Consider the following 27,612-nt stretch of genomic DNA (forward strand, 5'->3'; position numbering starts at 1 on the left):
ACGATGATGAGCCTCCTGCTCAGCTTCAGATTACAGGTGAGATCCACGACAGCTGCCCAGCTGTTTGGTTACTGTTGTTTTTCGTTTGTTTGGTTCTGTTTTTGTTTTCACTTTTGGAGTGCTTGTATCATTAAGTAAAACAAACTAGAGAAGGGAGCTGGTACCATGCCAGTTTCGCAGCACAGGCAGTTCAGAGCTGCTCTAATTATGCCGGGGTGGAAAGAGGTCAAAGCGGGTGTGCGGGAGAACAGTGGAAGAGGCGCACGCAGAGTCTTGACCTGCAGACAGCAGCCCTTCACCCAGCCTCTGGAAGCCAGGTATAGCCAGCATCCAGTCCAGTGAGCTCTGATGTTTATTAAGAAACCATCTATAGCAGGGCGGCAGTGGCGCACGCCTTTAATCTCAGCCCTCAGGAGGCAGAGGCAGGTGGATCTCTGTGAGTTTGAGGCCAGCCTGGGCTGCAGAGTGAGTTCCAGGAAAGGCGCAAAGCTACACAGAGAAACCCTGTCTCGAAAAAAAAAAAAAAAAAAAAAAAAAAAAAAAAAAAAAAAAAAAAAAAAAAAAGAAAAGAAAGAAAGAAAGAAAGAAAGAAAAGAAAAGAAAAAAGAAACCATTTATAAAGTTACTGGAGAGATCTGGAGAGATGGCTCAGGGGCTAAGAGCACTTCCTGCCCTTGTAGTGGACCTGGGTTTGGTTCCCAGCATCTACTTGGTGGCTCTCATCTACTCTAGCTCTTGGGGATCCGACACCTCTTCTGACCTCCGTGGGCTCCTGTACCGATGGTGCACATCCACACAACCAAGCATACACATACATACAAAATTAAAATATTTTTATGCCCTTACTGGAAACTGCATTGACGGCACCATCTCTGCACACAGCTTTGCTGCTCAGGAGCCCTCTGCAAGGCCTCACTCACTTCCCTAGGCCCCTTAGTCTCACAACCCAAAGTCCCCCCCCCCATCCTCGTTTAAAGAGACCCCCTCCACCCCCGCCTTGCAGGACTTCCTTCCCTCACCGGCACTGAATGATTTTTCTGACACGTCTTTTCCAGTGAGGTCTCTTCTAATGAATGAGGTCACTCAGCTGGGAAAGCAAGGGGCAGGCAACAAGGTAACACTTCCTGAGAGCAGAGGCTGCTGGGTGATTTGGGGAGGGTCCTGTTGAAATGGTTAAGGCAAAGTAGGGGGACTGAGAGGCCGACGAAAGAAACTACTGAGCCAGCCGCAGTCTGTGCTGACCTCTGACTCCATACATGATCCCAGTCCTCCACACTGCCTGCATGTGGCAATCTGATGACTGACAGACACATTTGGTCCCAACAGGAGAGTCTGCCCTGGATGCTCCAGGTCCAAAGAGCTCCAGGGATCTGTTCTGGTTCATGTGACCAAAGTTTTCCTGTCCTCCATCTGTCTGCACTGGCCAGGCTCATGCTCTCTGTCTCTCTTTGTTGTTTGTTTGTTTGTTTTTCAAGACAGGGTTTCTCTGTGTAGCTTTGGTGCCTGTCCTGGATCTCGTCTGTAGACCAGGTTGGCCTCGAGATCACAGAGATCCGCCTGGCTCTGCCTCCCGAGTGCTGGGATTAAAGGCGTGCGCCACCACCGCCCGGCCCAGGCTCATTCTCTTTAAGAGCTGCCCTTACCAAAGAGATGGCTGCTAACTCTTGGATTGGCCCTCCAGAGCCTGTTCACCACAACAGTCCCATCTCTACCCCAGGTCAGCCCCTCCATTACACCCAGGTGCTTCCTGCTTAGGGCAGTGGGATTCCTTCCTTTGGTCTACCCTGGGCTCAGACTGCTCTATGAGTGTGACTTGCCTAGCAGAGTTCTGCCTGTCTCTCGCCCTTGTGCCCTCCCTGTGGGTGAGACAGCTAGCCCAGCCCGTGATCAAAGACAGCTTTCATTCAGTGTGATCCTGCCACAACAGCTTTGCAGCTTGTGTCCTCCCAGACAGTTGTCTCACCTGCAGGAAGGTGAGGGCAACCATATCTGCCTCCCCCAGCTCTGCTGGGGAAAGTGAATGGCATGGGGCCCCGGGAACAGAAGAAGAGCTACACCAACAGGTGACCAGCGATGCTGCGTCTTCACTGAAAATGGAATCCAGCTCTTGCCAAAAGCAGTCTTGACACTCATTTTTCACGGAGCAGGTATATGGTAAACATTTGTTGGTTGCTTGGGTATGTCCTGTAGTGGTTCCCTATGGGTCTCTTGATTGGAGGTTCCCTAGAGCCCGAGAGCCGAGTCCCTTTCTGTGGAGACTTGAGGGCCATCTATTCCCAGTCATCCCACGGCCTCCTCTTCTCTGTGTAGTTACGTCTCCAAGGCCCTTTCTTAAGCTTCGTCTTCTAAGGTCAGTTTGCCCCAATAACCGGCATCTTCCCAGGTGTGGGTGTGTAGTGGAGGTGGTATATGGTCTTCCTCAGTGCAGGGAACTAGAGGGAGATGACAGAGAGGGTCCCGGGGGACAGGCAGGGTGTCTGAACAGACTTGAGAGAGGCTACCAGCACTCACCAGCCTCTGCTCATAACAGCCGTCAGACCAGGAGCACCCTGCAAGGTTCAAACCCTGCTCCTTGGTCCTGGTTCCTTCAGTTCTTGTTGAGGTGGCCACCACGTGTGGGGGTGCGATGAGTCCTGAGGCCACTCTGGAGCATGCCAAAGGAAAAGCAGGCCCCAGTTGCATGCAGCTCCACACTCCCTGCCCCCATGGGCTTTTCAGAAACTGCTGTGTTCCCTCCCTGCCTGCCTGCTTGCCATATCTCCTTCCCGCAGAAGCCTGGTCCCCGGGGTGGCAGTCCAGCAGTCTGTAAGCAGGCTTCCCAGCTACTCATGGCTTTGTTAGAAATCTCATTAGCCGTGACAGAAAAGCAAGAGGCAGCTCAGGGAGGCAATCCAGGTGTCAGTTAAGAGAGGCCAAGGCAGGAAAAGGCCGTTAGAGCCAAAACTAAGGTCAGCCCCCAGAGAACACGAAACAATAAACGGAGGCCCGGAGAGGGGCACGTGGTAACCAGAGAGTTGGAGGGTAGGGTCTCCAGCCCAGGCTGGGTCTTAAGGGACTGTCGGCTCTCTTGCTTGATTTGGGGGTGTCAAGAGATAAGGTCAGAGCAGCCTTCATTGTGTAAGTTTTGGGAGTCGGGGCAGGGCCCAGGAGCCTGGATCCCGGAGTCTCAGTGTAGCTAGCTATTCCCAAGCCTGAATGAAGGAGTCGGGATTTAGCCAGGGTCCTGGGGAGAAGGCCAGTTGAGGCTCCTGTGCACTGAGCATGGAGGTCAGGGCTGGCTTTGCCCGGCCTATCTAAGTTCTTAGCTCTTCAGTGGCCTGCGTACTATTAGCTCTGCTGTACAGATAAGGAAGCTGATACCTGGATGGGTTATTTTGGGCTCCTGGAGAACTCACTGGAGCTCAAGCCCCCCACCCCCCACCCCCCATGACACTTGGCGCTTCTCCACAAGGGCCACATTCCTTCTCTCCACCATCAGCCCTTCCTAAGGATTCCGAATGTGTGTTGAGGCTGAGGTGACGCTGGAACCGATTCCACGTCTCTCACAGGGGAATTAGTGTGAATGTCCGGTATCTGGAGTGCTCTGTCCTGCCAAGGAGGAGGGATGCTCCCCGAAGTTGGGGCACAGGCTCCGCTCAGGGAGGCTGAGGTCAGTGGCCGTCTGTGTGGACACCAAGTGTTGCTCCAGGGACCTGTTTGCCTTTGCTGTGCAGGGCCCTGCCGCCGCTGTGTATTTTTGTCATGCCTGGCCGGGAATGTGCATGATTTATGTTTTTTTTTTTTAAACCCGAGGCTTCGTCATAAAGGAGCTTTGTGACTCCAGTGGACCTGGTTATGAAAGGCCTTCCTCTCTGAGAAGAGACTTCCTTTCTTGGGCTCTGTCAGGGGAGGCGCCATTGCCGACGGCCCACCCTCAAGGATTAGGGAATGCTGTGCCCACCTTAGGTCTGGAACGGCCCGAGATCCCACCAAATCTGCACACCAGCCTATGCCTTGTCCCCACGTCCCTTCTCGGGCTTCTCACTCTCTATACCTTCTTAGCTGAAACTCTTCCCTACAGGGAACCTGCTGGGGAGGGAGATCCCTGAGTCCCTGGTGCTTGCTGCCCTTGACTTCAAAGGCACACATGTCCCAAGATACGTCACTTATCTCAGCAGGTCTCAACTTTGCCCACCCTAAGGAGAGCATAGAACCGTGGGCCTCCAGCTGTTGTGGTGTGGCAATAAAGGTCCCTCCCCGCAGCGGGTAAGCGTGCAGCAGAGCCCGGCCCATGTGTCTTGTTTATTTCTGTCTGCTGAGCACCTAACACAGTGCCGGGCACACAGCAGTGGGTACTGAGTGCTGACTAGTTCCAGGTGAATGGAGAATGTGGGGAATGCCCCTGAGAGCGGCAGGCAGGCCTGGCTGGCTGGCCCTCGATCAGCACTTAGGAAACCATCAACTAGGCCGGAGTCTACATCTTTCCCTACCAATGCAGAGCTAGGGACCCCACCCTGCCCCTGTGCTGAGAGCCCCTGCAGAGTCCCAGCTGACCCCAACCTCCTGCTTGGGGGGGGGGGGCAGAGGACTTCTGTCAGTTCCATTTGCCAGCCCAGGCACCCTTCCTCCAGCCTGGCCCCTCACTTCTGGGAATGGGCAGCCACTCTTGGGCAGTGGGTGTCCCCACATCGGCTCAGCCAGGTTGGGCCCCTCTTCAGGGAAGGGGCTGTGGGGTGTGAAGGGCTGGTGTGTGTGTCTGACTTTGTTTATTTTCTCTGAAGGATCCTGCTATAAAAATAACCTGCCTGGAAACCTCATCTCTGAGGGGGAGAAAGAACCTTTTGTACCCAAGGAAGTAGCTCTAACTGCAGCCCTGTGCCTGCCTCAGCCCCACCATCCAGGAGGGGCGGCTAAGGTGAGGAGGGGGCAGGGCCCGAGGAGGGGCAGGGCCCACGGAGGGCTGGGAGCCTCTCAGTACTGGAGGCCTTTCACAGGCCAGCTGGGTCTAGAAGTTCTGAAGGAGGCATAGGTAAGGTAATGAGAGAGGAAAGCTGAGCTAGAACAGATGTAGAAACAGAGAGCCTGGAAGAAAGGGAAATCAAGTCCCACAGAGTGGGACTGTAGGGTGATTGGAGCCTGAAGTCAGAGGAAAGCCAGGGGCTGTTCAACTTGAGAGCTACGGAGCCTAAGAACTCAGCACGTCGCCGTGGCCATGTTTCTAGACATAGCTAAGAATTTGATCCCCTATCTTCTCATCACCGAGGGACAGACACAGGGCAGGAAATGAGCTGGCCGGTTGCTTTGCTGCCCAGCCCAGTCCCCACTGTGGCTCAGACTGTGACGGAAAAGACAAAGGACTCAAGCACCCACCAGGCAAGACTCTGGGCTAGGTATGAGATGAGGACCTGCTTGGGACCCTCAAGGTTCTCTTGTCCAGGGTCCAGGTACAGCAGCAAAGAAGGACCTGGACTTTCAGGTGGGCCATTCTCCATTGTCTAGCTGGCTGGTCTTATGCAAGCCATTTAAATCTTTTTCAGACTATTATTCTTATCTATAAACTACAAAGAATAAACTTCCCTTGCCTTCTCCCTGAACCATCAAGCAGATCCACGGCACAGGGTCTTAATGGTGCCCACAAGGCAAAAGGAACTGTCCCGTTTGGATAATTTCCTCCAAGCACAGCAAGTTAAAGGCAGTTGGCTGGTGCTGACCTAGAAGCCACCAGAATCTTAGGAACCAGCACTCCTTGTGCCTAGAAATCCATAGGACTGGCTATGTTTGCTGTTCCAAGAAGGCCAAAGAGCGGCCCATGGACCAGCTGTGGACTAGATATCAAGTGATGTGAACTATACACAAAGTCTTTGCTCACAGAACTTTCCCATAGGGTCTTCATCTCTCAAACTCGGGATCAACCCACATAGAACCAGGAGTTGGTAGGTACCATTGACGGAGCCATTGAAGATGTCCCCTGAACATTCTATTTAGGAGAGAAGGTTGTGTCCCTGAGAGAATAGGAGCTTGGTAAACATTTATTTACCATAAGTTGTGGGACTGGTGTTGGAAGAGTACAAATCAAAGAACAGAACAGAGCAAGGGTCCAGGATGCCTCAAAACAATGTTGAGAGGAAGAACTTAAAATGTTTTGGCCATAAAGGAAGCTATTCGGTAGACTAGCTGCTGGGTGGAGCTGGGAGATACAGGGCTGCAGGAACCATGATCAAGAGTGGGATGGTAGCGCTCCAGAGCTGAAAGGATTCCCTGGGACCTGAGGCTAGAGGCTTAAGAGAGAAGCAACATGCAGAGACTGTAGCCACGGGACCACTCTGAAGCACTGAGGTAGGCTTGTACCAGCCAGGGTGCCCATAGGTAGATGAATGGATGCAGAAAGCATGGTACATACACACATGGGATGTTCGTCTACCATAAAAAGAATAAAACCCTGTCTGTCATTTGCGGCAGTGTGGATGAAACTTGAGAATAATTACATTCTAAAATTAGCCGGGCACAGAGAGACAAATACCACATGTTTTCACTCTTTTGTGGAAGCCAAAAATGTCAGTAGTCAAAGAAGAGAGTGGAATACTGGTCACAAGACATTGGGGGTGAGGGTAGAGATAATGTGTCCCAAAGATAAACTCCTTTGAGACACTGGAGAGATGGTTCGGCAGTTAAGAGCATTGGCTGCTCTTCCAGAGGACCTGGGTTCGATTCCCAGCACCCACATGGTGGCTCACAACATCTGTAACTCCTGTTCTAAGGAATTCATCAATTCCCTTCTGGCCTCTGTGGGTACCAGGCACATACATGGTGCACAGACATACATTCAGAGAAAACGCTTCTACGTGTAAAATAAAAACAAGTAATTCTTAAACAGGAGCAATTCCTTCTTACTTTTAGGAGACATTTCACAACTAGAAAATAACCCAGTGTTTCTCAACATACACAAATTTTAAATGTTTGGGTGGTGGGAATCCTGTTCATCTACTATTCATCTACGAATGGCCATTATACACTACATAGGTATTAAATTCTCCGTCTGCGCTCCACACATATATATTCCACGGCAAACAGATCCCCAAGCTAGCCCTTAGTGAAGTGTTGGGAGCAGTTTCACGGTGTGTGTCCGGGACAGCAATAATGCTAACAATTAATAAAAATGACAGCCCTTCCTACATGCCAGGTCCTGTTCGAAACCCTGTATGTTATCTTATTTAGCCCTTATGAATGCCCCTTATAAATAATACTTGACCTGGCTCCCCCAGCATCTGTCACACTCCATACTACTGTGCAGAAAACAGCTATTCTGATAGAATCCACTCTAATCTCCTAATGACAGAAAGGACCTGATTGACCTGGGTCAATTAAGCTAATTCCAGGACCCACACAAGAAATTGATTTTTTTTGTTAAATTTTTTTATTTTTAAGTGTGTGTGTGTGTGTGTGTGTGTGTGTCTGTGTGTGTGTCTGTGTGTGTGTAGATGTGTGTGTAAGTGCAGGTATCTGCAGAGGCTGGAGGAGTCAGATCCTCCTGGAGCTTGAGTTACAAGCAGTTGTGAGCTATCTGATGTGGGCGCTGGGAAAAGAACTCAGGGTCCTCTGGAAGAGCAGTGTACTTAACCAATGAACCATCTCTCCAGCCAAGAGGAAGTTTTCTTCAGTTTGGTCCATACCAAGTATGGGACAAAGCTTGCTTTAAAGACAGGGAAGTAAAAGACCCTTCTCTCTTCTTGTGCAAGATTTGTGTTGAGAAGGGGCCCTTACTGTGAGGGGCCAGCATGTTAGGAAGGCAGAGTCAAGGGAGTTACTGGAAACAAACTAAAGCTTGATCAAGCTATCCTGAACCTCCCATGATGTTCAGTTCTGTGAATTAATGTCTGTTTTGAAAGGCAATTGGATTTTTTTTTTTCATGAGACCCAGGGTGTGTGGCCTTCTCTCCAGTCTGGTGGTTACAGGCTGCTCTGGAAGGGCCAGGAATTGTGTTACCCCCTTTTAGAGAAAACCGATTTCAACCTTTAAAAAAAAAGTGTGCTCAGGCGCATCTCTCTCTGGAGACTACACCAAGGTGAACATTAAAAGGGATGGGAGTCTGCTTTTAGCCCAGTGTTAGAAGAGCTTTCCTGTTACTAGACAGCAGGCCAGGGCTTTGGGAGACCACTGGTGCCCATGTCGGGTACACACTGGATTTGACACAGGAAAGCCTACCCCAGGCCTCAGTTTCCCCCTGTGCGTGTCTGGGGCAGTACTAGGTAAGGGCTGTCATCTCAGCCAGCTCTAACATTCTGGAATTCCCACAGGCAGGCCTCCAGGCCCCAGGGCTGGCTGAGAGAACAGAGCTGTGGCTGTTTGTCAGTGTGGCAGAACAGTGAAACCCATTGAACCCGTGGGCTCCTGCAACAGAAACAGCCAAATGGCACATGTAGAAAAGATAAATTCATCTGTGGGGCTGGTGAGAGGTGCTGAAAAAAATATGCAGCTCTTGGGGGCTGTCCAGGGAAAGCCAATTTTCAATTCACAGGCTGGGACAACCATATGTCTGACAGGCTACACTGAACTTCATTCTGCCGCAGCCGGAGGGGAGGTGGGACTGTGGGAAGGCGGTGCTCATGGACACCGAAGGACTAAGCAGACTGTGCTGTGGAGAGTCATGCCTCTCAGGGTCCTGGTTTTGTGGTTTGTAAAGCAATGATATCCTTTTTAGAAATAGGCCTTGAATGGAATCTATAGTTCATGTGAAAAAATGTTTATTTCAGCAACTTACACTGCCTTCAGCAAACCGAACCCTGAACTGGAGGGGTCTGGGGTCTCCTTCCCTGGGGATCTTTGAGTTGAACTTGAGGCCAGGATGTAAAGAGCTGACATCTTAAGTCTTCTAGTGGCCACTCATTGACTTTCCTCCCATCCTCTTCACCAGTAACTAAGCAGACGGATGGAGTGACCGCTGTCAGTGTGCTTTCGTATCTGAAACCCATCTGCGGTTACTGCGATCTATAAAGAGACCAGACGCTGTCGTGTGTATAGATGAGAGCTGGGAATACTATGGCGAGGTGGGCTACAGGGAAGGAAGGCAAGCCAGAGGCCCCTTAGTTAGCAAGTGAGAGCGCTGAGGCGAGGACCAAGGCCCTGGCCCCGCATTCTCTGGTTTTCCATAGCACATGGCTGTTTCTCCTCCCCCAAGATTTATGGTGAGGGACTCGAGTGTTTCTGTTATTTGAGGGCAATGCAGAGCCCTTAGTGCTGGATTAAAACCTTTAAGAGTACCAATCGTTGAAAGACTGGCTTTAAAAAAAAAAAAAAAGCAGTTGTAATGGTGGAGATTTCTAAAATTCTGACTTTTCCATAGTGATCAATTGTTTTGACACATAATCAACATTGGAGTTAAAAATTTACATTTTGGAGCCGGGCGTTGGTGGCGCACGCCTTTAATCCCAGCACTTGGGAGGCAGAGTCAGGCGGATCTCTGTGAGTTCGAGGCCAGCCTGGGCTACCAAGTGAGCTCCAGGAAAGACGCAAAGCTACACAGAGAAACCCTGTCTCGAAAAACCAAAAAAAAAAAAATTTACATTTTGGGAAGCACTTGTCCTTTCCTGGTGTGTTGAGGAGATTCTGGGCCGCCTTTGGATCCTCCAGCCTGCATTTCCCCTCATTACACAGGACCCCCGGGCCGGGCCTTTCAGGGTAGGAAGCTAGCTTGTGCTGGAGCAGGAATGGCAGCATGGACCCCGGAGAGGTGTGTGGTGAGGGGGTCCTCAGGAAAGCTGGAGAAGCTCCTGTTAGGGAATGCCAAGTTCACCCTTGCACAGGCATGGAAACATCCAGAAATTGAGGTTCTCATGGTAGTGTCCTCATATACTTCCCGACACATAGCATCACGCTATTTTCCCGGCACCTGCCATCTTCTCTTGGTCCCTGCAGAGAGGGACCCAATCCAGGAAGTGGTGGGTCCATCAGATGAGAGCATCGCTGAGAGACGGAGGAGTTTCCAGAGCTTGGGGTGTAGGCACAAGGATCATAAAGACACTAGGGGGAGGGTGAAGTTGACCCTGACCCTGCAGGGCTGGGTGGGCTTAAATAGCAATGCTTGCATCATCACTTAAAAAGAACCGACTCCTGAAATCAGAAAATTCACTGCTTATTTATTTACTTTTTAAAAAAGTTTTTTGTGCGTATGGGCGTTTTGCCTTCATGTATGTCTGTCCGCCACATGCGTGCAGTGCCCACAGAAGCTAGGAAAGGGTTTCAGGTCCTCTGGAAATGGAGTTAGAGATGGTGGTTAGCCGACACAGGGGTGCTGGGAATCAAAACCTGGGCAGGTCCTCTACAGGAACAAGCCAGTGCTCTTAACCGCTGGGCCACCTGTACAGGCTCAGCTCGCTGGTTACGTTTGGAGGGGCCTCAAAGGCTCCTGCTTTGCACATCATTCCAGAAGGCTTACATAGGGCCCTTACGCAAGCTCTTCTCTCCCATTTCTCGGTAGGGAAACTGAACCCCAGATGGGTAAAATACCCAGCCGAAGGTCTCAAAACTCACTAGTGGTACAGCTGGCATTTTCCAGCTCCATGCTGTTCTTTGGCTAAGGTGATGTCTCTTTCTCCTCCGAGATCTGGGAAGTCTTGCAAGCACCACTAAGGTGGGCTGCCTGGGGTCCAGGAGTTTCTTGGCGGCAACTCCAACCGGCCTAACATTGGGTACAGGATTGAGAAAGGCCCAGCCAGAGTCTGAGCCAAGAGGTATGTGGTGGGGAGGGGGGAAAGAGCTTGAGTGTGGCTTTTGTGTGCGCTTGAGGGTAAGGCTGCATGTGCAAAGACGCACGTCGCTCCCTTGCACGCTGGTGGGACGGGACCAGGACTACAGGCCAGCCCGAGAGGTGCTTTGCGGCTCCTGGAATGAATGGGCCTCTGTCTTCAAGGCTGTGTGAGCCTCTGTGTATGCAGGTCCTGTTAGCTCAACCTCAGCCACACGCAGAAGGGGGAGAGGCCCCGCGAAGCCCAAAGCACACAGTCCTTCTGATTTTAGAATGAAGTCAAGTATGCAAAAGATAACACACGGACTGCAGCTCAGATCAGTGGGTATGTCAACGCCCCACCCGGCGTCCTGTCATCATCTCTCGTGACCCTGCTGCTAGTTGCCTCTTGAGCAGGCTCGAGCAAGCGAACCTATGTGCATGGCCACGTCACCTTCACTCGGTATGTGCTCCCCGCTTCCAGTGCCTGCGACCTTGAGTGTGGCTTTCTCCTACCTCACCTTTAGCATCCTCTTTGGATGCTCACACTTCCAGCGGGCTTCACTTGCACAACTGTATCTGTAATGGACAGGCAGACTCAAGTCCTGTCCAGGGGCCCTATGTTCCCATCCTCCCCCCCCCCCTTCCAGACTTCTCTGGGCCCAGACCCCTGTTGCCCTTGGCCGTAGTTTGTTTAATGGAGTGATTCCTGTCTGGGAGCAGCCTGGAGCACAGCACATAGGGAGACAGTTGTCCAACTTGCTTTTTTTTTTTTTTTTTTTTTTTTTTTTTAATTTCTTACCAGCGGAGCCAAACCACAATGATGGGTCCAGTGGCCTGGCTGGGTGCCTTCCTCATCCCTCCAACCACTATCCTGGCCCCAATTACCAATGGCCTCTGGTTTGAGACTTCTAGTTATCCACTAGAAGACCTCCTGGGTTGGTGTCTGATCCCCCACATGACAGAAGGGAGACCTGGCCTCTGAAGAAGCACCTGGAGCTGAGAGAAATTCCTGGGGACCAAAGGACAGACCCATGGAGGCCAGCAACCATACCATATCTTCCCTATACCCCCAGTGCCTGGCACCGAGTAGGACCTAAAGCAGTTAAGTGAGCGGATGGTTGAGTAGATGGTAGGAGACAGATAGGCAGATGGATGGATCTATAGATAGGAATACATTCATTTGCCCATAAAGGTATTTTTATCAAAATCTGATGTCTTGACCCAAACGTGGGAAAGACAGTATGATCACTCATCACTGAACTTAAGGGAATGTTGTTAGCCCTTTCTGGCATGTCTGAGACGACCTTAGAGGTCTGAGGCTGTGTGAAACTGGTCCACTCTGCATCCTTACTTCTGCCTCCCCGGATCCCTCTCACAAAGGATGCAGTGCCCACTAGAAAAGGCCCTGTGCAGCCGAGTGAAGAAGCTGAAGTGAGTCAAGATGAAGTGAGGGGATAACGGGGCTGTAGCTCAGGCTGCCGGGAGCCATGGCCCTGGGTAAGACACAGGGCTGGCACTATAGCGAGACGCTATGTGCTTGCACCAGGGGACAGAAAGCATCTAGTCCCTAGCGCAGGAGCCTGGCACACTGCAGGTGTCGCAGTGAATACTGAACCAGTAAAACACTTCCATGCTTTCTCTCTGGCTGTCAGCCCCAGATCATCTTCTGACCAGTGTATTAGACCCCCCGGGACCCTCTTCCTGGAGGTAGAATGAATCGCATCAGTAGCCCAGCCGAAGGAGAGAGGGACGACGTTATGCGCCACCCCCAAGCTCTCCAGCTCCGCTCAGGAGTCCTGCCATTCCCCGGTACTGAGAGTCTTAGGGAAGGAAATGTCCAACGCCCCCAGGTCCTTGATCTTCAAGTCTGGTCACTATTCTCTGCGAGCCTTCCGTCTAAATTGCATCTGGAAAGCCGGAGTTTGAAGCCCAAAGAGGCACGCCTCCCTCACGGAGTCCATGTTCTCTAAGCAGATGCAAGAGAGCTACTGGCTGAGAGCAGCCGAGAAAGGCCTTGGAAGCCAGGGAAAACAATTAGGAGTAATTACCATCAAGCGGGGCCTCTGGGAGGGTGGCAGCCATCTGTGATGGAGAGTAGCAGAATGGCTTGGGCAACAGCCGGGGGTGGGGGAAGGGCGGAGAGCGCAGGGCTTTTCTTTTCCAGGCCCAGGGTCAGGACGCCTCCCACTCAGCTCCTTGAATAAAATTTCCCTCAGAGGGCAGAGGGGCTTAGTGGGGGGGAGGGGGTGGGGATGGAAGACCCAGGGACAGCACTGGGTTCTGCATTCCTGAGATTCTCAAACCCGGGCAGAGGCAACTCCACACGGACAGAAGGAGTGAGGCAGTGGTGAAATCAGAGAACGGACCACTGGAAATGTCTCCAGACTCGTGTGTGTGTGTGTGTGTGTGTGTGTGTGTGTGTCTTCACCTAGCGCAAACCTTGCCTGCCTCCTGAGGCCATGTGCACGGACGGGCTGGGGCCACCTGGCGTCTCTGGATTTCATCACCCTCTGTCCTTAGGGTTATCTTTTTCCCGGTTAGACAAAACTCTAAAGGAAAAGGAATGGACAGGCAGTGAAGAGAGAAAGGACCCTGGGGAAGGATGGGAGAACCTTGTCTGAAGGAGCCAAGGGGACATCCTGCAGGCCATCGGACCCCGCCTCTCCCTCCCGCCTCCAAACTAAGGTGGAGAGGGGAGTAAGGACCCCATCTTGTTCAGGAGAGCCGAGGATGGCAGAGTGGATCTCACCCAAGGCTCTCTGCCTGGGTTTCAGCTGGGAGGGTGACCTGGAAGACCCCAGCGCGCTCTTGGGGGTCTCCGCTCTGTTTTCTCATTTCAGAAGTGGTGACCTTGGTTCCTAATCACAGACTGCTGAGGGGCGGGCGATGAGGCAATGCTTATTATTACATAATTATTCTATAAGTGGCTGGCATGTAGGTATGAGAGCAGGGCCTTGAATTTTACTGTTATCACACTATTGGTCCTGTCGGAAGGGGGCTCTAGCTGCCAAGTAGAAAACAAAAGAAACCTGAAGCCAGAGACCGTAGCGGACAGGAAACAGAAATGAGGAAGTAAAGAAGTTCATCAGGGGCCAGCCTAGCACTTGGGAGGCTGACAGATGGGGATCTCTGAGTTCAGGTGAGTCTGGTTTACATGAGTTCCAGGTCAGCCAGAGCTACACTTCGAGATCCTTCCTCCTAAACAAACAAACAAACAAAAGTCAAAGTGGAAACTCTCAAGAAGAAATGTATGGTATGTCGGCACATGCTGTTAATCAAAACAGTTCAGGAGAACGAGAAGGATCAAAAGCCGGGCTATACCATGAGGCAACCTCAAAAATAAACCCATGGGGCTCGAGGGATGGCTCTTCCAGAGAACCCAGATTGCATTCCCAGCACCCATGTGGTGGCTCAGCTGTTGTTACTCTGGTTCCCCGGGGGCCTGGCGCCCTCTTCTGGCCTCTGCAGTCATATATGTCTCTGTAAGAGGGGTACAGAGACATACATGCATGCAAAACACTCATATACATAAAATCAAACTAAATACACTTAAAAGCATAATAAAACACGAATCCAAAACAATAAAGGCCAGTTGTGATACACAACTTGGGAGGCAGAGAGAAGGATCAGGAGCTCACGGTCATCCTTGGCTACATGGCAAATTTGAGGCCAGCCTGGGTTACATGAAAGTAACTGTCTTTCAATTACCACACAACTTGTGAGACATCAATAGCAATTCATCCACCCCCTTCAACCAGCCCGTCTCCTTCAGCTGGGCTAGACACCTGGAGGAGAGCAGACATTTCAGCAGGAGACGCATAGCACAAGCCAGTAACTAGCATCATGCCCAGACACTGGGAAACACAGAGGAGAAGGATGTGAGTGAAAAGCTATAGACTTTGGGTCTGGGGCTCCAACAGTCAGAGGAAACAGTGAGGCCACGAGGCCAGAGGCCAGGCGGTAACACTCGGCAGCCCGGGAGAGGAGGAGGGCGGCAGAGAGGTAGTGAGCCAAATGCAGGGTTTGCGGTCATAGCAATGGGCTGATGGTGAAGGCACACGGGCAGATGAGGAACTAGCTCGGGTGTCAGTGTGTCAAGAACAAGCACCCATCCCTTTCCTGCAGAGCCATGACCGGAGAACGAGGAGCAGCTGGGGAGAGGTGTCTTTTATGGACACTGGTGCAGGTGCCACTTTGAGAAGTCTTCTTGTTTGGTGTCGGGTGGAGAAGATTCAGGCAATTGCCAGCTAGCTAACCAGAGTCAGGAAGTACACGGTTTAAGGGTTTCGTTCCTCACTCCAGCCACTGGACGATGTCTGAAAAATCTTAATCATGCCAAACCACCCCCAAGAGTTCTAAAATCTGTCCAGTGACAACCTGGGCTCTTCTAACCGACAGACAATGCTTCTCCACGAGGCTGTGCGCCGCTGTACGGTCAGTGTTTCACTCCTGTGAGGAGGCAAGGTTGTGAGAAAGGCATGCAGGAAACCAAGGAGGCAGCATGGCCTGGAGCCCTGACTGGTGCGCCAGGCCCGCCACCCGCCCGCCCGCCCGCCCGCCCGGCCTCTAGAGAGCTCTCTGGCTGCCTCTACAGACAGGGTTAGTTTGTGAAAGCACCAGAAAGCCACACATTTGCATGTTATTTGCGCCCCGGGCTTCACTTGCAGGTATGTGGAAGGAAATGAATGAATGAACAGTATTCAGTCTCCTGGTTAAGGGGTGGATTCAGAAATCCAGACCACAGTGAGGAGCCAATCACTGGTCCAGTTTGGATCAGCAGACAGTTGGGGATATCTATCTGTGTAATGTATTCGTGTATATATAGATATGTACACACTCACACACACATAATCTTATATATATGTGAGGAGACAGAAACAGTCTCAGAGACAGACAAATATATTATTGAGTCCAGTCCCCAGTCAAAGCACAGAAGCAAAATCCACAGAATTTATTTTAAATAAATCAATTAAAAAAAACCCCAAACTAAGGAGTGACACACGGAAAAAAGGCAGAACCCTGACACATCCCCACCCCTGGCCCACTTCGGCTTCCCTCTCAACTATGCTAATGACAAGGTCTGCTCGTGTCTGCTTAGCCTCCCACATCAGCCAAACTATACACTACAGACTGTGGACCCCAGGACAAGGTGGCCTTTATTTCCTTGGTCAAACCATCTTTCTTCCCCATTTCAGGGCCCTTAAGTCCAGTGCTTGGCCTCACACTTACGAAACACCTAGACAGGGACTCCCCGTGTTTCAGGTATGGAAGTGCCTTTAGAGGCCCCCATCATCCGAGTGTGCAAGGAATATCGCTGTCAATAAAAAGGATGGAGGAGAAACCTACCCAAAGGGTTAAAAAAAGATGTTCTGAGAAGCCTCTTGGGGTATAGTCTGAGAACCCCAAATGGCAACATGCTGAACTGCTGAGGAGGAAGGTCTTCTGCTGGAGACCAAGGGGAACACTGCGATCAGAAGGAACCCTTTGGGACTACAGCACTCGGAAGTCCTTCCTCACATCCTTACAGCACTGTTATTCTAAAGAAATGCTTCAGAGAAACGAGCCCTGCCGTATCCTCGGCACCATCAACCCATTCTCCCGCCTCAGCAGCTCCGTGCGTTGGTCTACCCTGCGAAGGCAAGCGGGAAGTTACCCCGTTCCCTCAGGACTACAGAAATCCAGACAGATTTTAAGATCATGTGACCAGAGGGCTTTAAGGTCAGATGTGGGTGTATGTAATCAGTAGGTTAAGAAAGGACTAAACTGAAGAAGGGTGCCTGAGCAGAGTGCAGTCTGGGCTCTTGGGTACCTCTCGCACTTGCCTTTCTTAGCAGTTGGGTTCCGTCAAGGGTAAGACAATCCCCAGAAGTCCTTAAATGACTGATGGCTGTTCCTCAGCTTAGAAGGAAGACAAGCCTGCCTTGCATCAAGGTCTGTTCTCTTTAGGCAAGGTTCTTGATTGACACTGATCTTCAACCTCAGTCTGAAATCATCGCACTCTGTCTAGCATCGGCAGACAGAGCAAGGCAAACAACACAACCCGTGCCCGTCACTTTTCCTCTGGGATTTTTCAGGGCTTGGAGGATGGCAGAGCGATTGGAGGGTCAGATTTTAAAAGCCAAGGGGCTCCTTCACGAAGCCTCTCCTGGATCCACTAGAGATCGTTGCCTTGGGCCGTGTAAGACCAGGTGGTGATGGCGGCCAGGCTGCGGGGGTAGGGTGGGGATGTCTGCCAGGTTATCTGTTCTATCCTTGAAGCACTAAGACACTAAAGCCACCAGTGCCGAGGACAGTGAGCAGAAGCGGCTAGCGTGATCACACTGGCTAAGGAACAGGAGGTGGGGTCACAAGGAGCACACCTCGTATTTGGAGGAGCGAACCGACAGCAGGTCTCTGGGCTGTATGACGGAGACACTTACACCAAACACCCCACAGGACTCCTGGGAGTCACAGTGGATCTCAAGCCATCAACCGGATGTAACAATCTTCCACACATCACACCACATGTTCTCCAAAGGGCAGAGACCAATCTTATTTTCTCTGCACACAGTCCAGGGATGACGGCTGGGACTGTGGTGTTTTTGGTTTTGTTTTGTTGTTGAAAAGTTTGTAACAGCCATGCAATCCTTATCATCCTTCAAACAGTCCTTTCGTGGGGGAGGGGGATGGATACGAGCACTAAAGCCAGGGGGAAAGAGACAAAGAGAAGGAAAACAAGAGGCACATTTAGTTTAAAGCAGGTTAAACAGATACGGAGCACACCCTTGGCCACAGACTACAGAAACTCTTCAGTCTTGGTCATCAGAGCTCACTCCAGAACTAAGGAGTTTCCAGGTACTTGCCCTGCTCTGGCTGGCTGGCTCTCGAAGAACGGCTTATTACACAATCTGTACACACTCCCGAGAAGCCACTCCTATTAGTCCTGGGATGGGCAGTGGCCTTGGGGTCACTAGCTTTCACCTGGTACACATTCAAACTGCACTGGAGAAAGGGAGCCAACTTCAGACAGGCTCAAGAACTCCTTATATATTTTGCAAAGTGCTTTTGTTGCATGTCTCATATTCTGCTATACATGGCAATAAATATTGGTTGCTTTGGTCCACACAAAAAGTCTCTGAGGAAGATAAAACAGATATTGTCTAAAGGAACAAACAATAAACACAGAAAACTCTCTTTGATGAGCCCCAGATAGTAGTGAGATAAGCCTGAAAGCTTGTCTTTATAGTAACAGTCCAAAGTGCCACGGAGTAAGCTGTCACTTAAATACAGCAAGTACCAAGTCAGACAGTATTCTAGAGTCCTACAGTGAGTCTGCACGCCACAGTTTCCTACCAGAGTGTGAAAGGTCCCAGCAACTCAGACACAGAAAGCTATTTATTTCCTATGGAAAATCAAAAGAAAGAGAAAGGGAGGGCAGAGGAGAGAGGAGCAGAAGAAGGAAACGTAAGTGTACAAAGGGGTCTCTTCCTCCAACATGCAGGGGCAAGGAAGAGCGGGGACACTGGGTGCTGGAGTGGAGACGCGAACATTCAGTTTAACAATGGAATATTAAAAAAAAATAGTTGTTGTTGTTTTCAAATTGTAACCTGTGGTAAAACATAGAAAAATGTACTAAACAAGCCTGGTATAAAACAGAGTAGAATTTTCAAATAAGCCCAAGGAGGAAGCACAATGCTGGAAAGGACGGAGCTCCGGGGAGAGGAGGAGATTTTATATAAAACTACCCATTACAATACAGAAAAGTATAAAATGTTCCTGCTCTGGAACGTAAGTACAAAATGACACTGGCATTGGATCATCTCACCATCTAGACCTTAGGAGCTCTCGGAGGGTGGGAGAAATGCTAGAAAGAACAAAAGGAATAGCAGTTTGAAAACCTCAGGCTTAGCAATCTAGCTCCACCCTTGTTTGTTTTGTTTTTCAGCTGAAAATGACGTTTACCTTGATAACCTTTACTCCTAAGTCAAATTCATCCAGGTTGCAAAATACTCTTAGGAAGTCTACAAACACCCAATGCAGAGCAGCTGGTCGGAGCAGCTGTCGGGGTCACTGTGTGCTGGAATTTTAAAGATGAAAATAAACCTACAGACTAAATGGTGAACACATTCAGTCTTTTTTTTTTCTTTTAAAAGCATATCCCTGTGAAATATATATTTCACGTGTGTGTGCATATATGCATGTATATGCACACACATATAGATAAGTATATATGTATATAAAATTCTCTGTGGTTAGAAACATATTTAAACTACTAGCCACAGACCATCTAGACCTGTATCCATCCAACTCTGGCATCTGATGCTAAAGACCGAGGTCCTTCTTCTTGGTCAGAAGCAGGCAACAGTGAAGTGGGGCCCTGGTGCTGACTCAGCACTTCTGGGGGCGTCCTCTCCACAGCACATGCGCTAGCACACGCGAACCCCTGCCTGCCAGGAAAGGACTGCTCGTTCAGGGTCTGCCAGGCTTGTGCGCTGTGCTCGGCGTGGGATGACTCTACCAGTGATCAAACAGCTCTGAGGAGAAGCCGTTGGGTTTCACATCAGGGCACAGAAACAGGAAGGGTTCTGCAGGGGGGGACTTAAGCGTGGGCCTCCAAGTCCAGTTTACAGTCCCACTGTTACCTCTGCATCTCGGGAATCGTGTATGTCTACGTGCTGGTGGTTTTTATCCCTACCTGCTGTCTATGCCCTTGCCTACTTCTTGGTAAGGCCTAACGACAAGAGTTTATAAGAAACCAATATTCTTCCCAAGCTTTCCGTGCGCTCCTAATTTGGGACTCAGTGAGGCTGGAGCCCTCTGGAAACAAGATGGCAGAAATGAGGTGAAAAGCAGTCTCTCTCCGGCTTAGGGGTGTCCCTCACCCCTTTCACAGCACCAAAGTTTCTTTGCAAAAATAGTATCTGAGATACAAAAGGAAAGGCAGATGTGCTTGTGAGTGCATCTCGCCTGGGCTGGTCCAGGATCAAGGGCTGCACAGGAACAGGGTGAGGAGCAGCTGTCCCAAGGTCTCTGGCTGGAGATGGCAAGGGCTGGTCCCCATACTCTCACGTCCGTTCTCTGAGACCGTCTTCACAAGAGCTTCCGGTGGAGGATCTCCCAGACCATTCGCTTCCGGAAATACGGCATGTGTTGCTGTAGGGGCACAGACACACTCTCAATTTTCACTTTTGTAGGCACAATACTCCTTTCTCCATACTCCCTTTTTTCTTAAGGTTTTCAACTAACAGACTCAGTGACATTTCTGGTTTTTCAAACTTCTCATTCATGGTTCCATGCAGTCTTTTCTTATTGTTCCTTTCCAGTACTATTTACACTCTGTACCTGAAGGAGTTACAGTGGGCATTATCTGGAGTCTCCAGGCTAGGCCCAAATGACTCCCAGAATTCTGAGAATGGTGCCTATCAATTCTTTTATATTGGTCTCTTAAGAGAGTATGAGACTAAGGTCTGAAAATGAAAAATACTTTCTCAGAGAAGAACTAAGAAAGAGAACCTCAACCATTATCTCAGTTTGGTCTAGGTCCCAGTGTCTTAATTTTTAATTTTGTTTTAAGACAAGCTCTCATTAGGTAGCCCTGGCTGACCTGGAACTCTAGATTGACCAGGCTGCTCTCTAACTCATAAGAGATCGGGCTGTTTCTGCCTCTGAGCGCTCGGATTAAAGGCATGTGTCACCATGCCCAGTTTTCCCAAAGGTTTTTTAAATGATACATTTCATTTGTGTGCAAACTCACTTTTGTCCTTAATCAACTGTAAAATTACTTGTATACCAGAGAACTGTTTTAACATAAATTCTTTGATTTATTGTCAGCATATGTTTCATTTATCTATTTAATATCTATCTAGGGTCGTGTAAGAACTTCTTGGGTGAAAACAAATGGTAAGTTTTTATCTCATTTTAAAGACTTACTTGTTCTATCTGTATGAATGGTCTCCCTGCACACACGTCTGCGTCCCACGTGCATGCAGTGGCACCTGGGACAGCCAGAAGGGGGCGGTCTTTGGGAACTGCAGTTACTAGCAGTTGTGTATGGCCACGTGGGTGCTAAGAACTAAACCCAGGCCCTTTGGGGAAGAGCAGCAAGTGTTCTTAAACCACTGAGCCATCTCTCTAGCCTCAGCAAGAGGAACAAATTTAAGAAGCCCTTAGGTTCAGACAAAATCTAGAAAAACCACTCATTCAAATAGAAGTAAAAAGTTAAGTAGAAAACATACTAGAATAAACCATAATAATTTCTGGTCTCAGTCAACTTTGGTTCAGGACAATAGATAGAAAAATGACCTGCTGAGATAAAACTGACCAGCCGCACCGAGAAAGGGGACAAGGATGGGGTGTTAAAACAAAGTATATAAGGAGATGAAGTTGTGGTCTGTGGTGGTCTGAAAAAAAATGGCCCCCAAAGGGAGTGGCACTATGTGGAGGTGTGGCCTTGTTGGAGGAAGTGCGTGGCACGTTGAGGAGGCGTGGCCTTGTTGGAGGAAGTGCGTGGCACTATGAGGAGGCGTGGCCTTGTTGGAGGAAGTGCGTGGCACTATGAGGAGGCGTGGCCTTGTTGGAGGAAGTGCGTGGCACTATGAGGAGGCGGGCTTTGAGTCTCTTTTGCCCAAGCTTCCCTCAGTGCTACTTTCAGCCAGCTTTCTGTTGCCTGAAAGATGTAGGACTCTCAGCTCTTCCTCCAGCACCATGTCTGCCTGCATGCCACCATGCTGATAATGGACTGACCCTCTGAGGCTGTAAGTGAGCCACCTCAATTAAACGTTTTCCTTATAAGAGTTGCCATGGTCATGGTGTCTCTTCCCAGCAACAAAAACTAAGACAGAGTCTATTCCAAAACCTGAACTGAAGAATGCTTTCTCTGGTTCCAGTTTTGTGTTTGTTGTAAGACTACAGGTAGGTTGGGGCGATGGACAGAGAATAGAGAATGCAGCTTTCTTTTTAATCAGCTCACTCACTATCATGTGACACACGGTTACCCAGGATGTGGTCAGTCCCTGTCTTCTTTGGTGCAGTGTTACAGACTGTGGAGAGTGTTATGAGACACAACCCGAAGCAAGCAAAGGTGTGGCAGAGGCCACAGAACAGAGAGAAAGGCAGCTACGGACAGCTGGGGGTCCGGTACCCAGCCCTGTCCTGAGGCCCACCTCACCTGGGTGAAGTTGATTGGTCTGTCTTTGGTAATGCAGTCAGCGTATTTGCAAGCAAACATCCCACAGTCACTTCCATTCATCTGCTGCGGAATTTCCTAAAAGACCAACAACACACTGTTTGTGCAAAGCTTCTTTATCAATTTTACACCATTTCCCTGAATTTTGAACATACGACCTTGGGTTGCCTATTGGACAATAAAGTTTAAGGGGGATTTTTTTAAAGTAGTATTTTCATCCCACCTTTCATCATCTGGGGAACTATCTCAGATTTTCATGGTACTGAAGGTTATAAAAACTGGTCTTTCCACTAAGCATCCAACAGTCAAGTATTTCTGACAGGAGTAAAAACTAGGCAAAACAGTCTGGCATTTAGAAAAGTTTTACACAGAACCATGTTATGAGCTTTCCCACAAATAATTCACCTTCCTCGAGGAAGTAGACAAAGTTGAAGGCAGGCTAGACATGAAGCCAGAAAATCTCTGGGAATCAAACAGCAGATCAACCCTCTCCTCCCCACACCATTTTCAAGGACCTACAGGAGATCCACAAACAGCAGATCAACCCTCTCCTCCCCACACTGTTTTCAAGGACCTACAGGAGATCCACAAACAGCAGATCAACCCTCTCCTCCCCACACTGTTTTCAAGGACCTACAGGAGACCCACAAACAGCAGATCAACCCTCTCCTCCCCACACTGTTTTCAAGGACCTACAGGAGACCCACAGGACACGTACCTGGCTCTTCTTGCTGAAGAGCTGCCAGCCATTGGTGTCGAACTCTCTCCTTTTCTTGTCAACACTTTCTTGCTTTAGGTATTGCCTACGGCAGTGGACGAGAATGAGCTGAGCTGTGTAGAGCTCTAATGGCAGCTGCCACCCACAGAATGGGGCTGGCAGTCCTTGGAAGCCAACCCTTCAAACCCCCACCACCACCCACACTGCCAACCCCGGAGCGCCAGGACCTCTGCTTCTGATGGCATGAGAGCAAGTCTTCTTCCCAAAGTCCTTCAGTCTACTTATCTCCTAAGGAGCAACCTATGAATATATTTCTTGGTTTGTATGGTCCTTTTAGTGCCATCAATCTAATGGATAATTTATTATTAAATTATTAAAAATGTCTCTAGCAGTATCAGGGTATGTATTTTAACACTGGTAGGTTTGGATCTTCTTGTAAAAGTTCAGTTCAAACCAACAATTCAACAAGTACAAATGCAAGCAGGGTGGTGGTGGCACAAGCCTTTAATCCCAGCCCTTGGGAGGCAGGTGGATTCCTGAGGTCAAGGTCAGCCTGGTCTACAGAGTTCCAGGACAAGCCAGGGCTACAAGGAGAAACTCTGTCTTGAAAAACCAAAACCAACCAAACAGAAAGTACAAATTCACAAAGACTCCTAATTGTCACGTGCATGTGTTGTAATGTGACTGTGTGCAGTTGTGTATGTGTTCACACACATGTGGGTATGAGTACGTTTGTGGTGTACATGTGGAAGGCTGATGTTGACATCAAGTGTCATCCGTGGTCACTCCCCAGCTTATTCACTGAGATGGGGTCTCTCACTGACACTACCAGTCTTGCTGACGAAGCCATGCGAACATATCACTATGTGAGTCCTGGAGATCCGAACGAACCATGGGCTTCATGCTTGTGCAGCAAGCCCTCTGACCTCCGGGTCTCTCCCTAGCCGAGAGCATTCTGTGTAAGTATTAAACGCTCACCTTCAGGAACATCTTCCCCCAGCCATATACCAGACGCACAGCAAAAGACCAGGTGTTTTAGAAAGAGAAGCAAGTAGGGTATAAGAGACCTACATTCTAATTTCCAGGAGAGCCACTCACTAAGTATTAAGAGGCAAGGAAACCAAGGTCGCCTCTCTAGGACTTGAGTTTTTTCATCTAAAATTTCAGAAAGCTGAATTCAATGAGTTGTGTTGACTTAATCTCTATGTATATAGTTATTCTATATTTTAGTGTGTCAAGACAGCAATTGCCCTCATTAATACACATTGTAGTATTATACTGCTAAATTTTTCTCGAATTTAAACTATGCATTTCTACGAGATATGACGATGTCATCCGTCACGTTTCCGAAGGTCCCAGACAACTGAGTTTCACTGCCGGAGAAACAGAGAAAGCAACAACAATTTGGTCTCTCTTCAACTCGCACTCACAAGAGGATCCTGCAGGCTTCATTGTTTATTCCACCCATAGAGTCGTAGTAGGTGACACTTTTCTTTCTGAAGTCTATGACCTGGAACAGAACAGAGCAGTGAGGGCCCTGCTGTCGCGCCAGCGTTTCCTCCCCGACCTTCTGTGACACCGTGAGATGCTGGGGGGGTGTTCTGATCGTACTGTCTTAATAGCAGTGGGTTGTTCATGGAGATGATGCCAGGGGCTCATCAATTCGAGGGCCTAGTGACTGGCCTGAAATCCTTTTCTACAGTGCAGTTTTCCCATGATCAACAACCATGATTCAGAGAAAACTAGTTAACTATCTTAAGATCATTTCCACAGTTTAAGATGATGACAAGATTCTGGGTTTGTCTTTAATCTTGATATTTTCTTTTTCAATTGGTATCTTCTAAATGTAATTCAACACAAAATATATAATAACTTTTATTAACATTAAATTAATGTATCCATACTCCCCGAGTCATAAAAACAGAGAGCAAGCCACAGCCAGGCAGGAAGTAGTGGCCAGAGCTGGAGCTGGCAGCATCATGAACATGCTTCCCCCTGTCTTATGCTGAGGCCAGTAGCCGGCTGGCAGCTGCCAAGGCTAAGCATCTCCTACTCTGATAGGAAATTCACTCATTCACCTCATTTCTAGCCAAGCTACCACTATTGAATCCTATCTTCCCCTGTAATCAAGCAAAGATGTAGAACTCATGACTCCCTAGGTTCTCTTTGTAGGTTTTTTTTCCATGTCATCAAAAATAAAGGAGCTACTCACAGCTAGACACCAGTGCACACCCAAGTGAATGGGTACCAGAAGAATGTCGACAGAAAATACATCCACTTTCTTTGTCCAACGTTTCACCGCCTGATAGCCAGCCGTTTTTAACTTAGTGAAGAAGAAGGTATTAAATGCATGGACACTTGGGAATCCCGTCTCTTTACTGCGCTCCATCAGCATGTTCATGTAGAAATTGATGATCTGTAGGAAGAAATCACACATGACAAAGTCACAGCAGTGGAGCAGCAGGGGAGCAGCTATACTGGATAACTAACCTGCCATTGACATACCGGATAACTAACCTGCCATTGACACACTGGATAACTAACCTGCCATTGACATACTGGATAACTAACCTGCCATTGACATACTGGATAACTAACCTGCCATTGACATACCGAATAACTAACCTGCCATTAACATACTGGATAACTAACCTGCCATTGACATACTGTATAACTAACCTGCCATTGACATACCGCGTAACTAACCTGCCATTGACATACTGGATAACTAACCTGCCATTGACATACTGGATAACTAACCTGCCACTGACATACCGCATAACTAATCTTCCATTAACATACCAAATAACTAATCTGCCATTAACATACTGAATAACTAATATGCCATTAACATATGTTTATGTGTTATGCTTTGAATCCCAACCAACTCAATGAATGCTTCAACAGACAGATTTAATATATCCAGTTTTCACTTACTATGAAGATTTTATCAATCATACTCCAGACAATCAAAAAACTAAGCTTAACTGCTGGACGACAGGACAAACAGGCAGACACTAGCAGGACTTGGAGAGACCCGAGAGTCAGGAGAAGGGGAGGATCCCGAGGGAAGGAGATGGAGTGGGCTGCAGTTTCTCTAATATTTTTGTGCTGAGTAAGTGGATCCTGAGCTCAGTTCTTATTCCCCCCATACGCCCCTTTCTCCTTCTTTTCTCCCTCCCTCCACTTTCTCTTTCCTCTTCTCCCTCCCTCTGTTGAAACAGGGTCTCACTCTGAAGCAGACTGGACTGAACTCACTATACAGCCCAAGCTAGGCTTGAACCCATGGAACATCTGTTTGAGACTTGAGTGCTGGGATTAAAGATGTGGCATGTGACATGATCTTGTATGGAGAGAAAATCCAGCTCCATATCCAAAGCCACACCAGTCACACCGCAGAGGCACACTGCTTCGGTCTCAGGCAGAGCTAAGCAACCAGAAAGCCAGGAGACAGACCAGGAAACCCCTTGCAACAGCACGGCCATTTCACGTAGGAGCAACGTCTTCTCCAACAGTAACGAGGCTGCCTGTGGTTCCTTTAGGTCCAGGGCTCCCTGGTGCTAAATCTTAAAAGTTACAGGCCAAAAATTACGGCATACTTGGTTTATGTGGATAGCTAAAGCCAGGCCAGTGTCTGTCAACTGAAAGGAATGAATGGGCTAACTGAGCCACAGCCTGGAAACATGGCTATGAAAACAGGCACATTTTTCAGAATGTTTTTTGAGGAATGGGAAAATGCCCCTGTCCTTTGACAAATATTTATACACCAGGATGCCAGAGCAGTGAGCCACTGTCCAGCAGCAGGGAGCAGGGCCAGGAACACAGGCGAGCATGGTCCAGCCCAGAGAAAGGGCCTACAGATCCACACACAGAGGCAGCTTCAGGGAAACTTCACCGAGGGCTCGAAGATGATGGGGGCCAAGTCTGAAGACACTGTTCTGGCGCAGCACAGACCCCAGAGGAAGCAGAGGACTCAGGTCGCTGTGGCTAATCCTATGTCCCGAAGCTAACTGGTTCTTAGTTATTTTAAATAATGAAAAGGAATCTAGGTACAACTGGATGGAGTATTTTCAAATCTAGGTATTCAGTTTAACTGCCTGAAAATAATGGTCCTAAATGATATATCTCCGTTTGTGAAAGCATCTACTAATACAGGCATACCTGCCCAGCAAGCACAGATTTCTAGATAGCAAACTATGATCTCCATTGAGAGAAAATTAATCAAAGGGAATGGTAAGTTTCCTCTTAGAGAATCAGGTAGAATCTACCTAGTCTATTATGTTATCCGTGTATATATCTTATAAACATTATAAACATATATTTACTGTACCCAAAGCTACAGTACACAGGCAGATAGCCAGACAGTTACTGAGAGTCAAACCTTTTTGCAGGGGCTGTCGGGTTACATACTTTATCAGGCAGTGAGGACTAAAGGAAAAGGTGAAAGACCACAGGCAGAGAGATAAGGACAGCCGAGCACACAAAGCCAGGCAAGCACTTCTCTCCCAGGTATCTACCAGAGTGTTAAGCTCTGCGATCGTTAGCTTGAAGCTTTAAAAAAAAAAAAAAAAAAAAAAAGCGGGGGTTGACATGTTATACCTAAGTACCCTATTTTTCAGAAGGAAAAAGTTCTAAAGACTAAATGGTTTTGAATAGTCCAGTTTTTCCTCGCTCCCTGAGGAACCAATATAAAGCTAGATTGACGAGAACAGAGAATCCTTTCTTCGTTGCTTGTGTCTCGACCCCAGCCAAGGTTGGTTTTTTTTTTTTTTTTTTTTTTTTTTTTTTTTAAATGGGGAAGGAAATGGCTTCTTCCCACTAGCCAATAGTTAATTAGCTCGATGGAATGATGTGAGTTCCTTTCCATTTTCCTATATTCCAGCAGAGGGAGTTTGGTGGCCTCCACATTCCTTCCCATTAGCTGAGAATTTGCAATCTGATATCTAGGCTGAGTTTAGATACAAGTCTCTCTCCTCAAGTGAGGAAAACTACCATCGTTCAGCCAAGACACAATCATACTCAAAAGA

At 48.8% G+C, this 27,612-nt stretch overlaps 1 protein-coding gene across 11 annotated transcripts in view; it reads right to left on the reverse strand.

Annotated features, from left to right (window-relative positions):
* Positions 1–17,714: 17,714 nt before the first annotated feature.
* Positions 17,715–27,612, reverse strand: part of Senp1 (SUMO specific peptidase 1) — a 67,619-nt gene continuing 57,721 nt past the window's right edge. For all 11 annotated transcript variants that reach the window (XM_076556710.1, XM_006974355.4, XM_015993239.3 and 8 more), the window contains 5 exons: positions 24,798–25,001; positions 24,016–24,095; positions 22,586–22,670; positions 21,850–21,945; positions 17,715–19,835 (listed from right to left, as the gene is read on the reverse strand). In XM_076556710.1, coding sequence (XP_076412825.1) covers positions 19,773–19,835; positions 21,850–21,945; positions 22,586–22,670; positions 24,016–24,095; positions 24,798–25,001 — 528 coding nt within the window. In that variant the 3' untranslated portion in view covers positions 17,715–19,772. The remainder of the gene's footprint in view (positions 19,836–21,849; positions 21,946–22,585; positions 22,671–24,015; positions 24,096–24,797; positions 25,002–27,612) is intronic.

Source organism: Peromyscus maniculatus, chromosome 20, assembly GCF_049852395.1.
Source record: "Peromyscus maniculatus bairdii isolate BWxNUB_F1_BW_parent chromosome 20, HU_Pman_BW_mat_3.1, whole genome shotgun sequence".
Taxonomy (NCBI): Eukaryota; Metazoa; Chordata; class Mammalia; order Rodentia; family Cricetidae; genus Peromyscus; species Peromyscus maniculatus.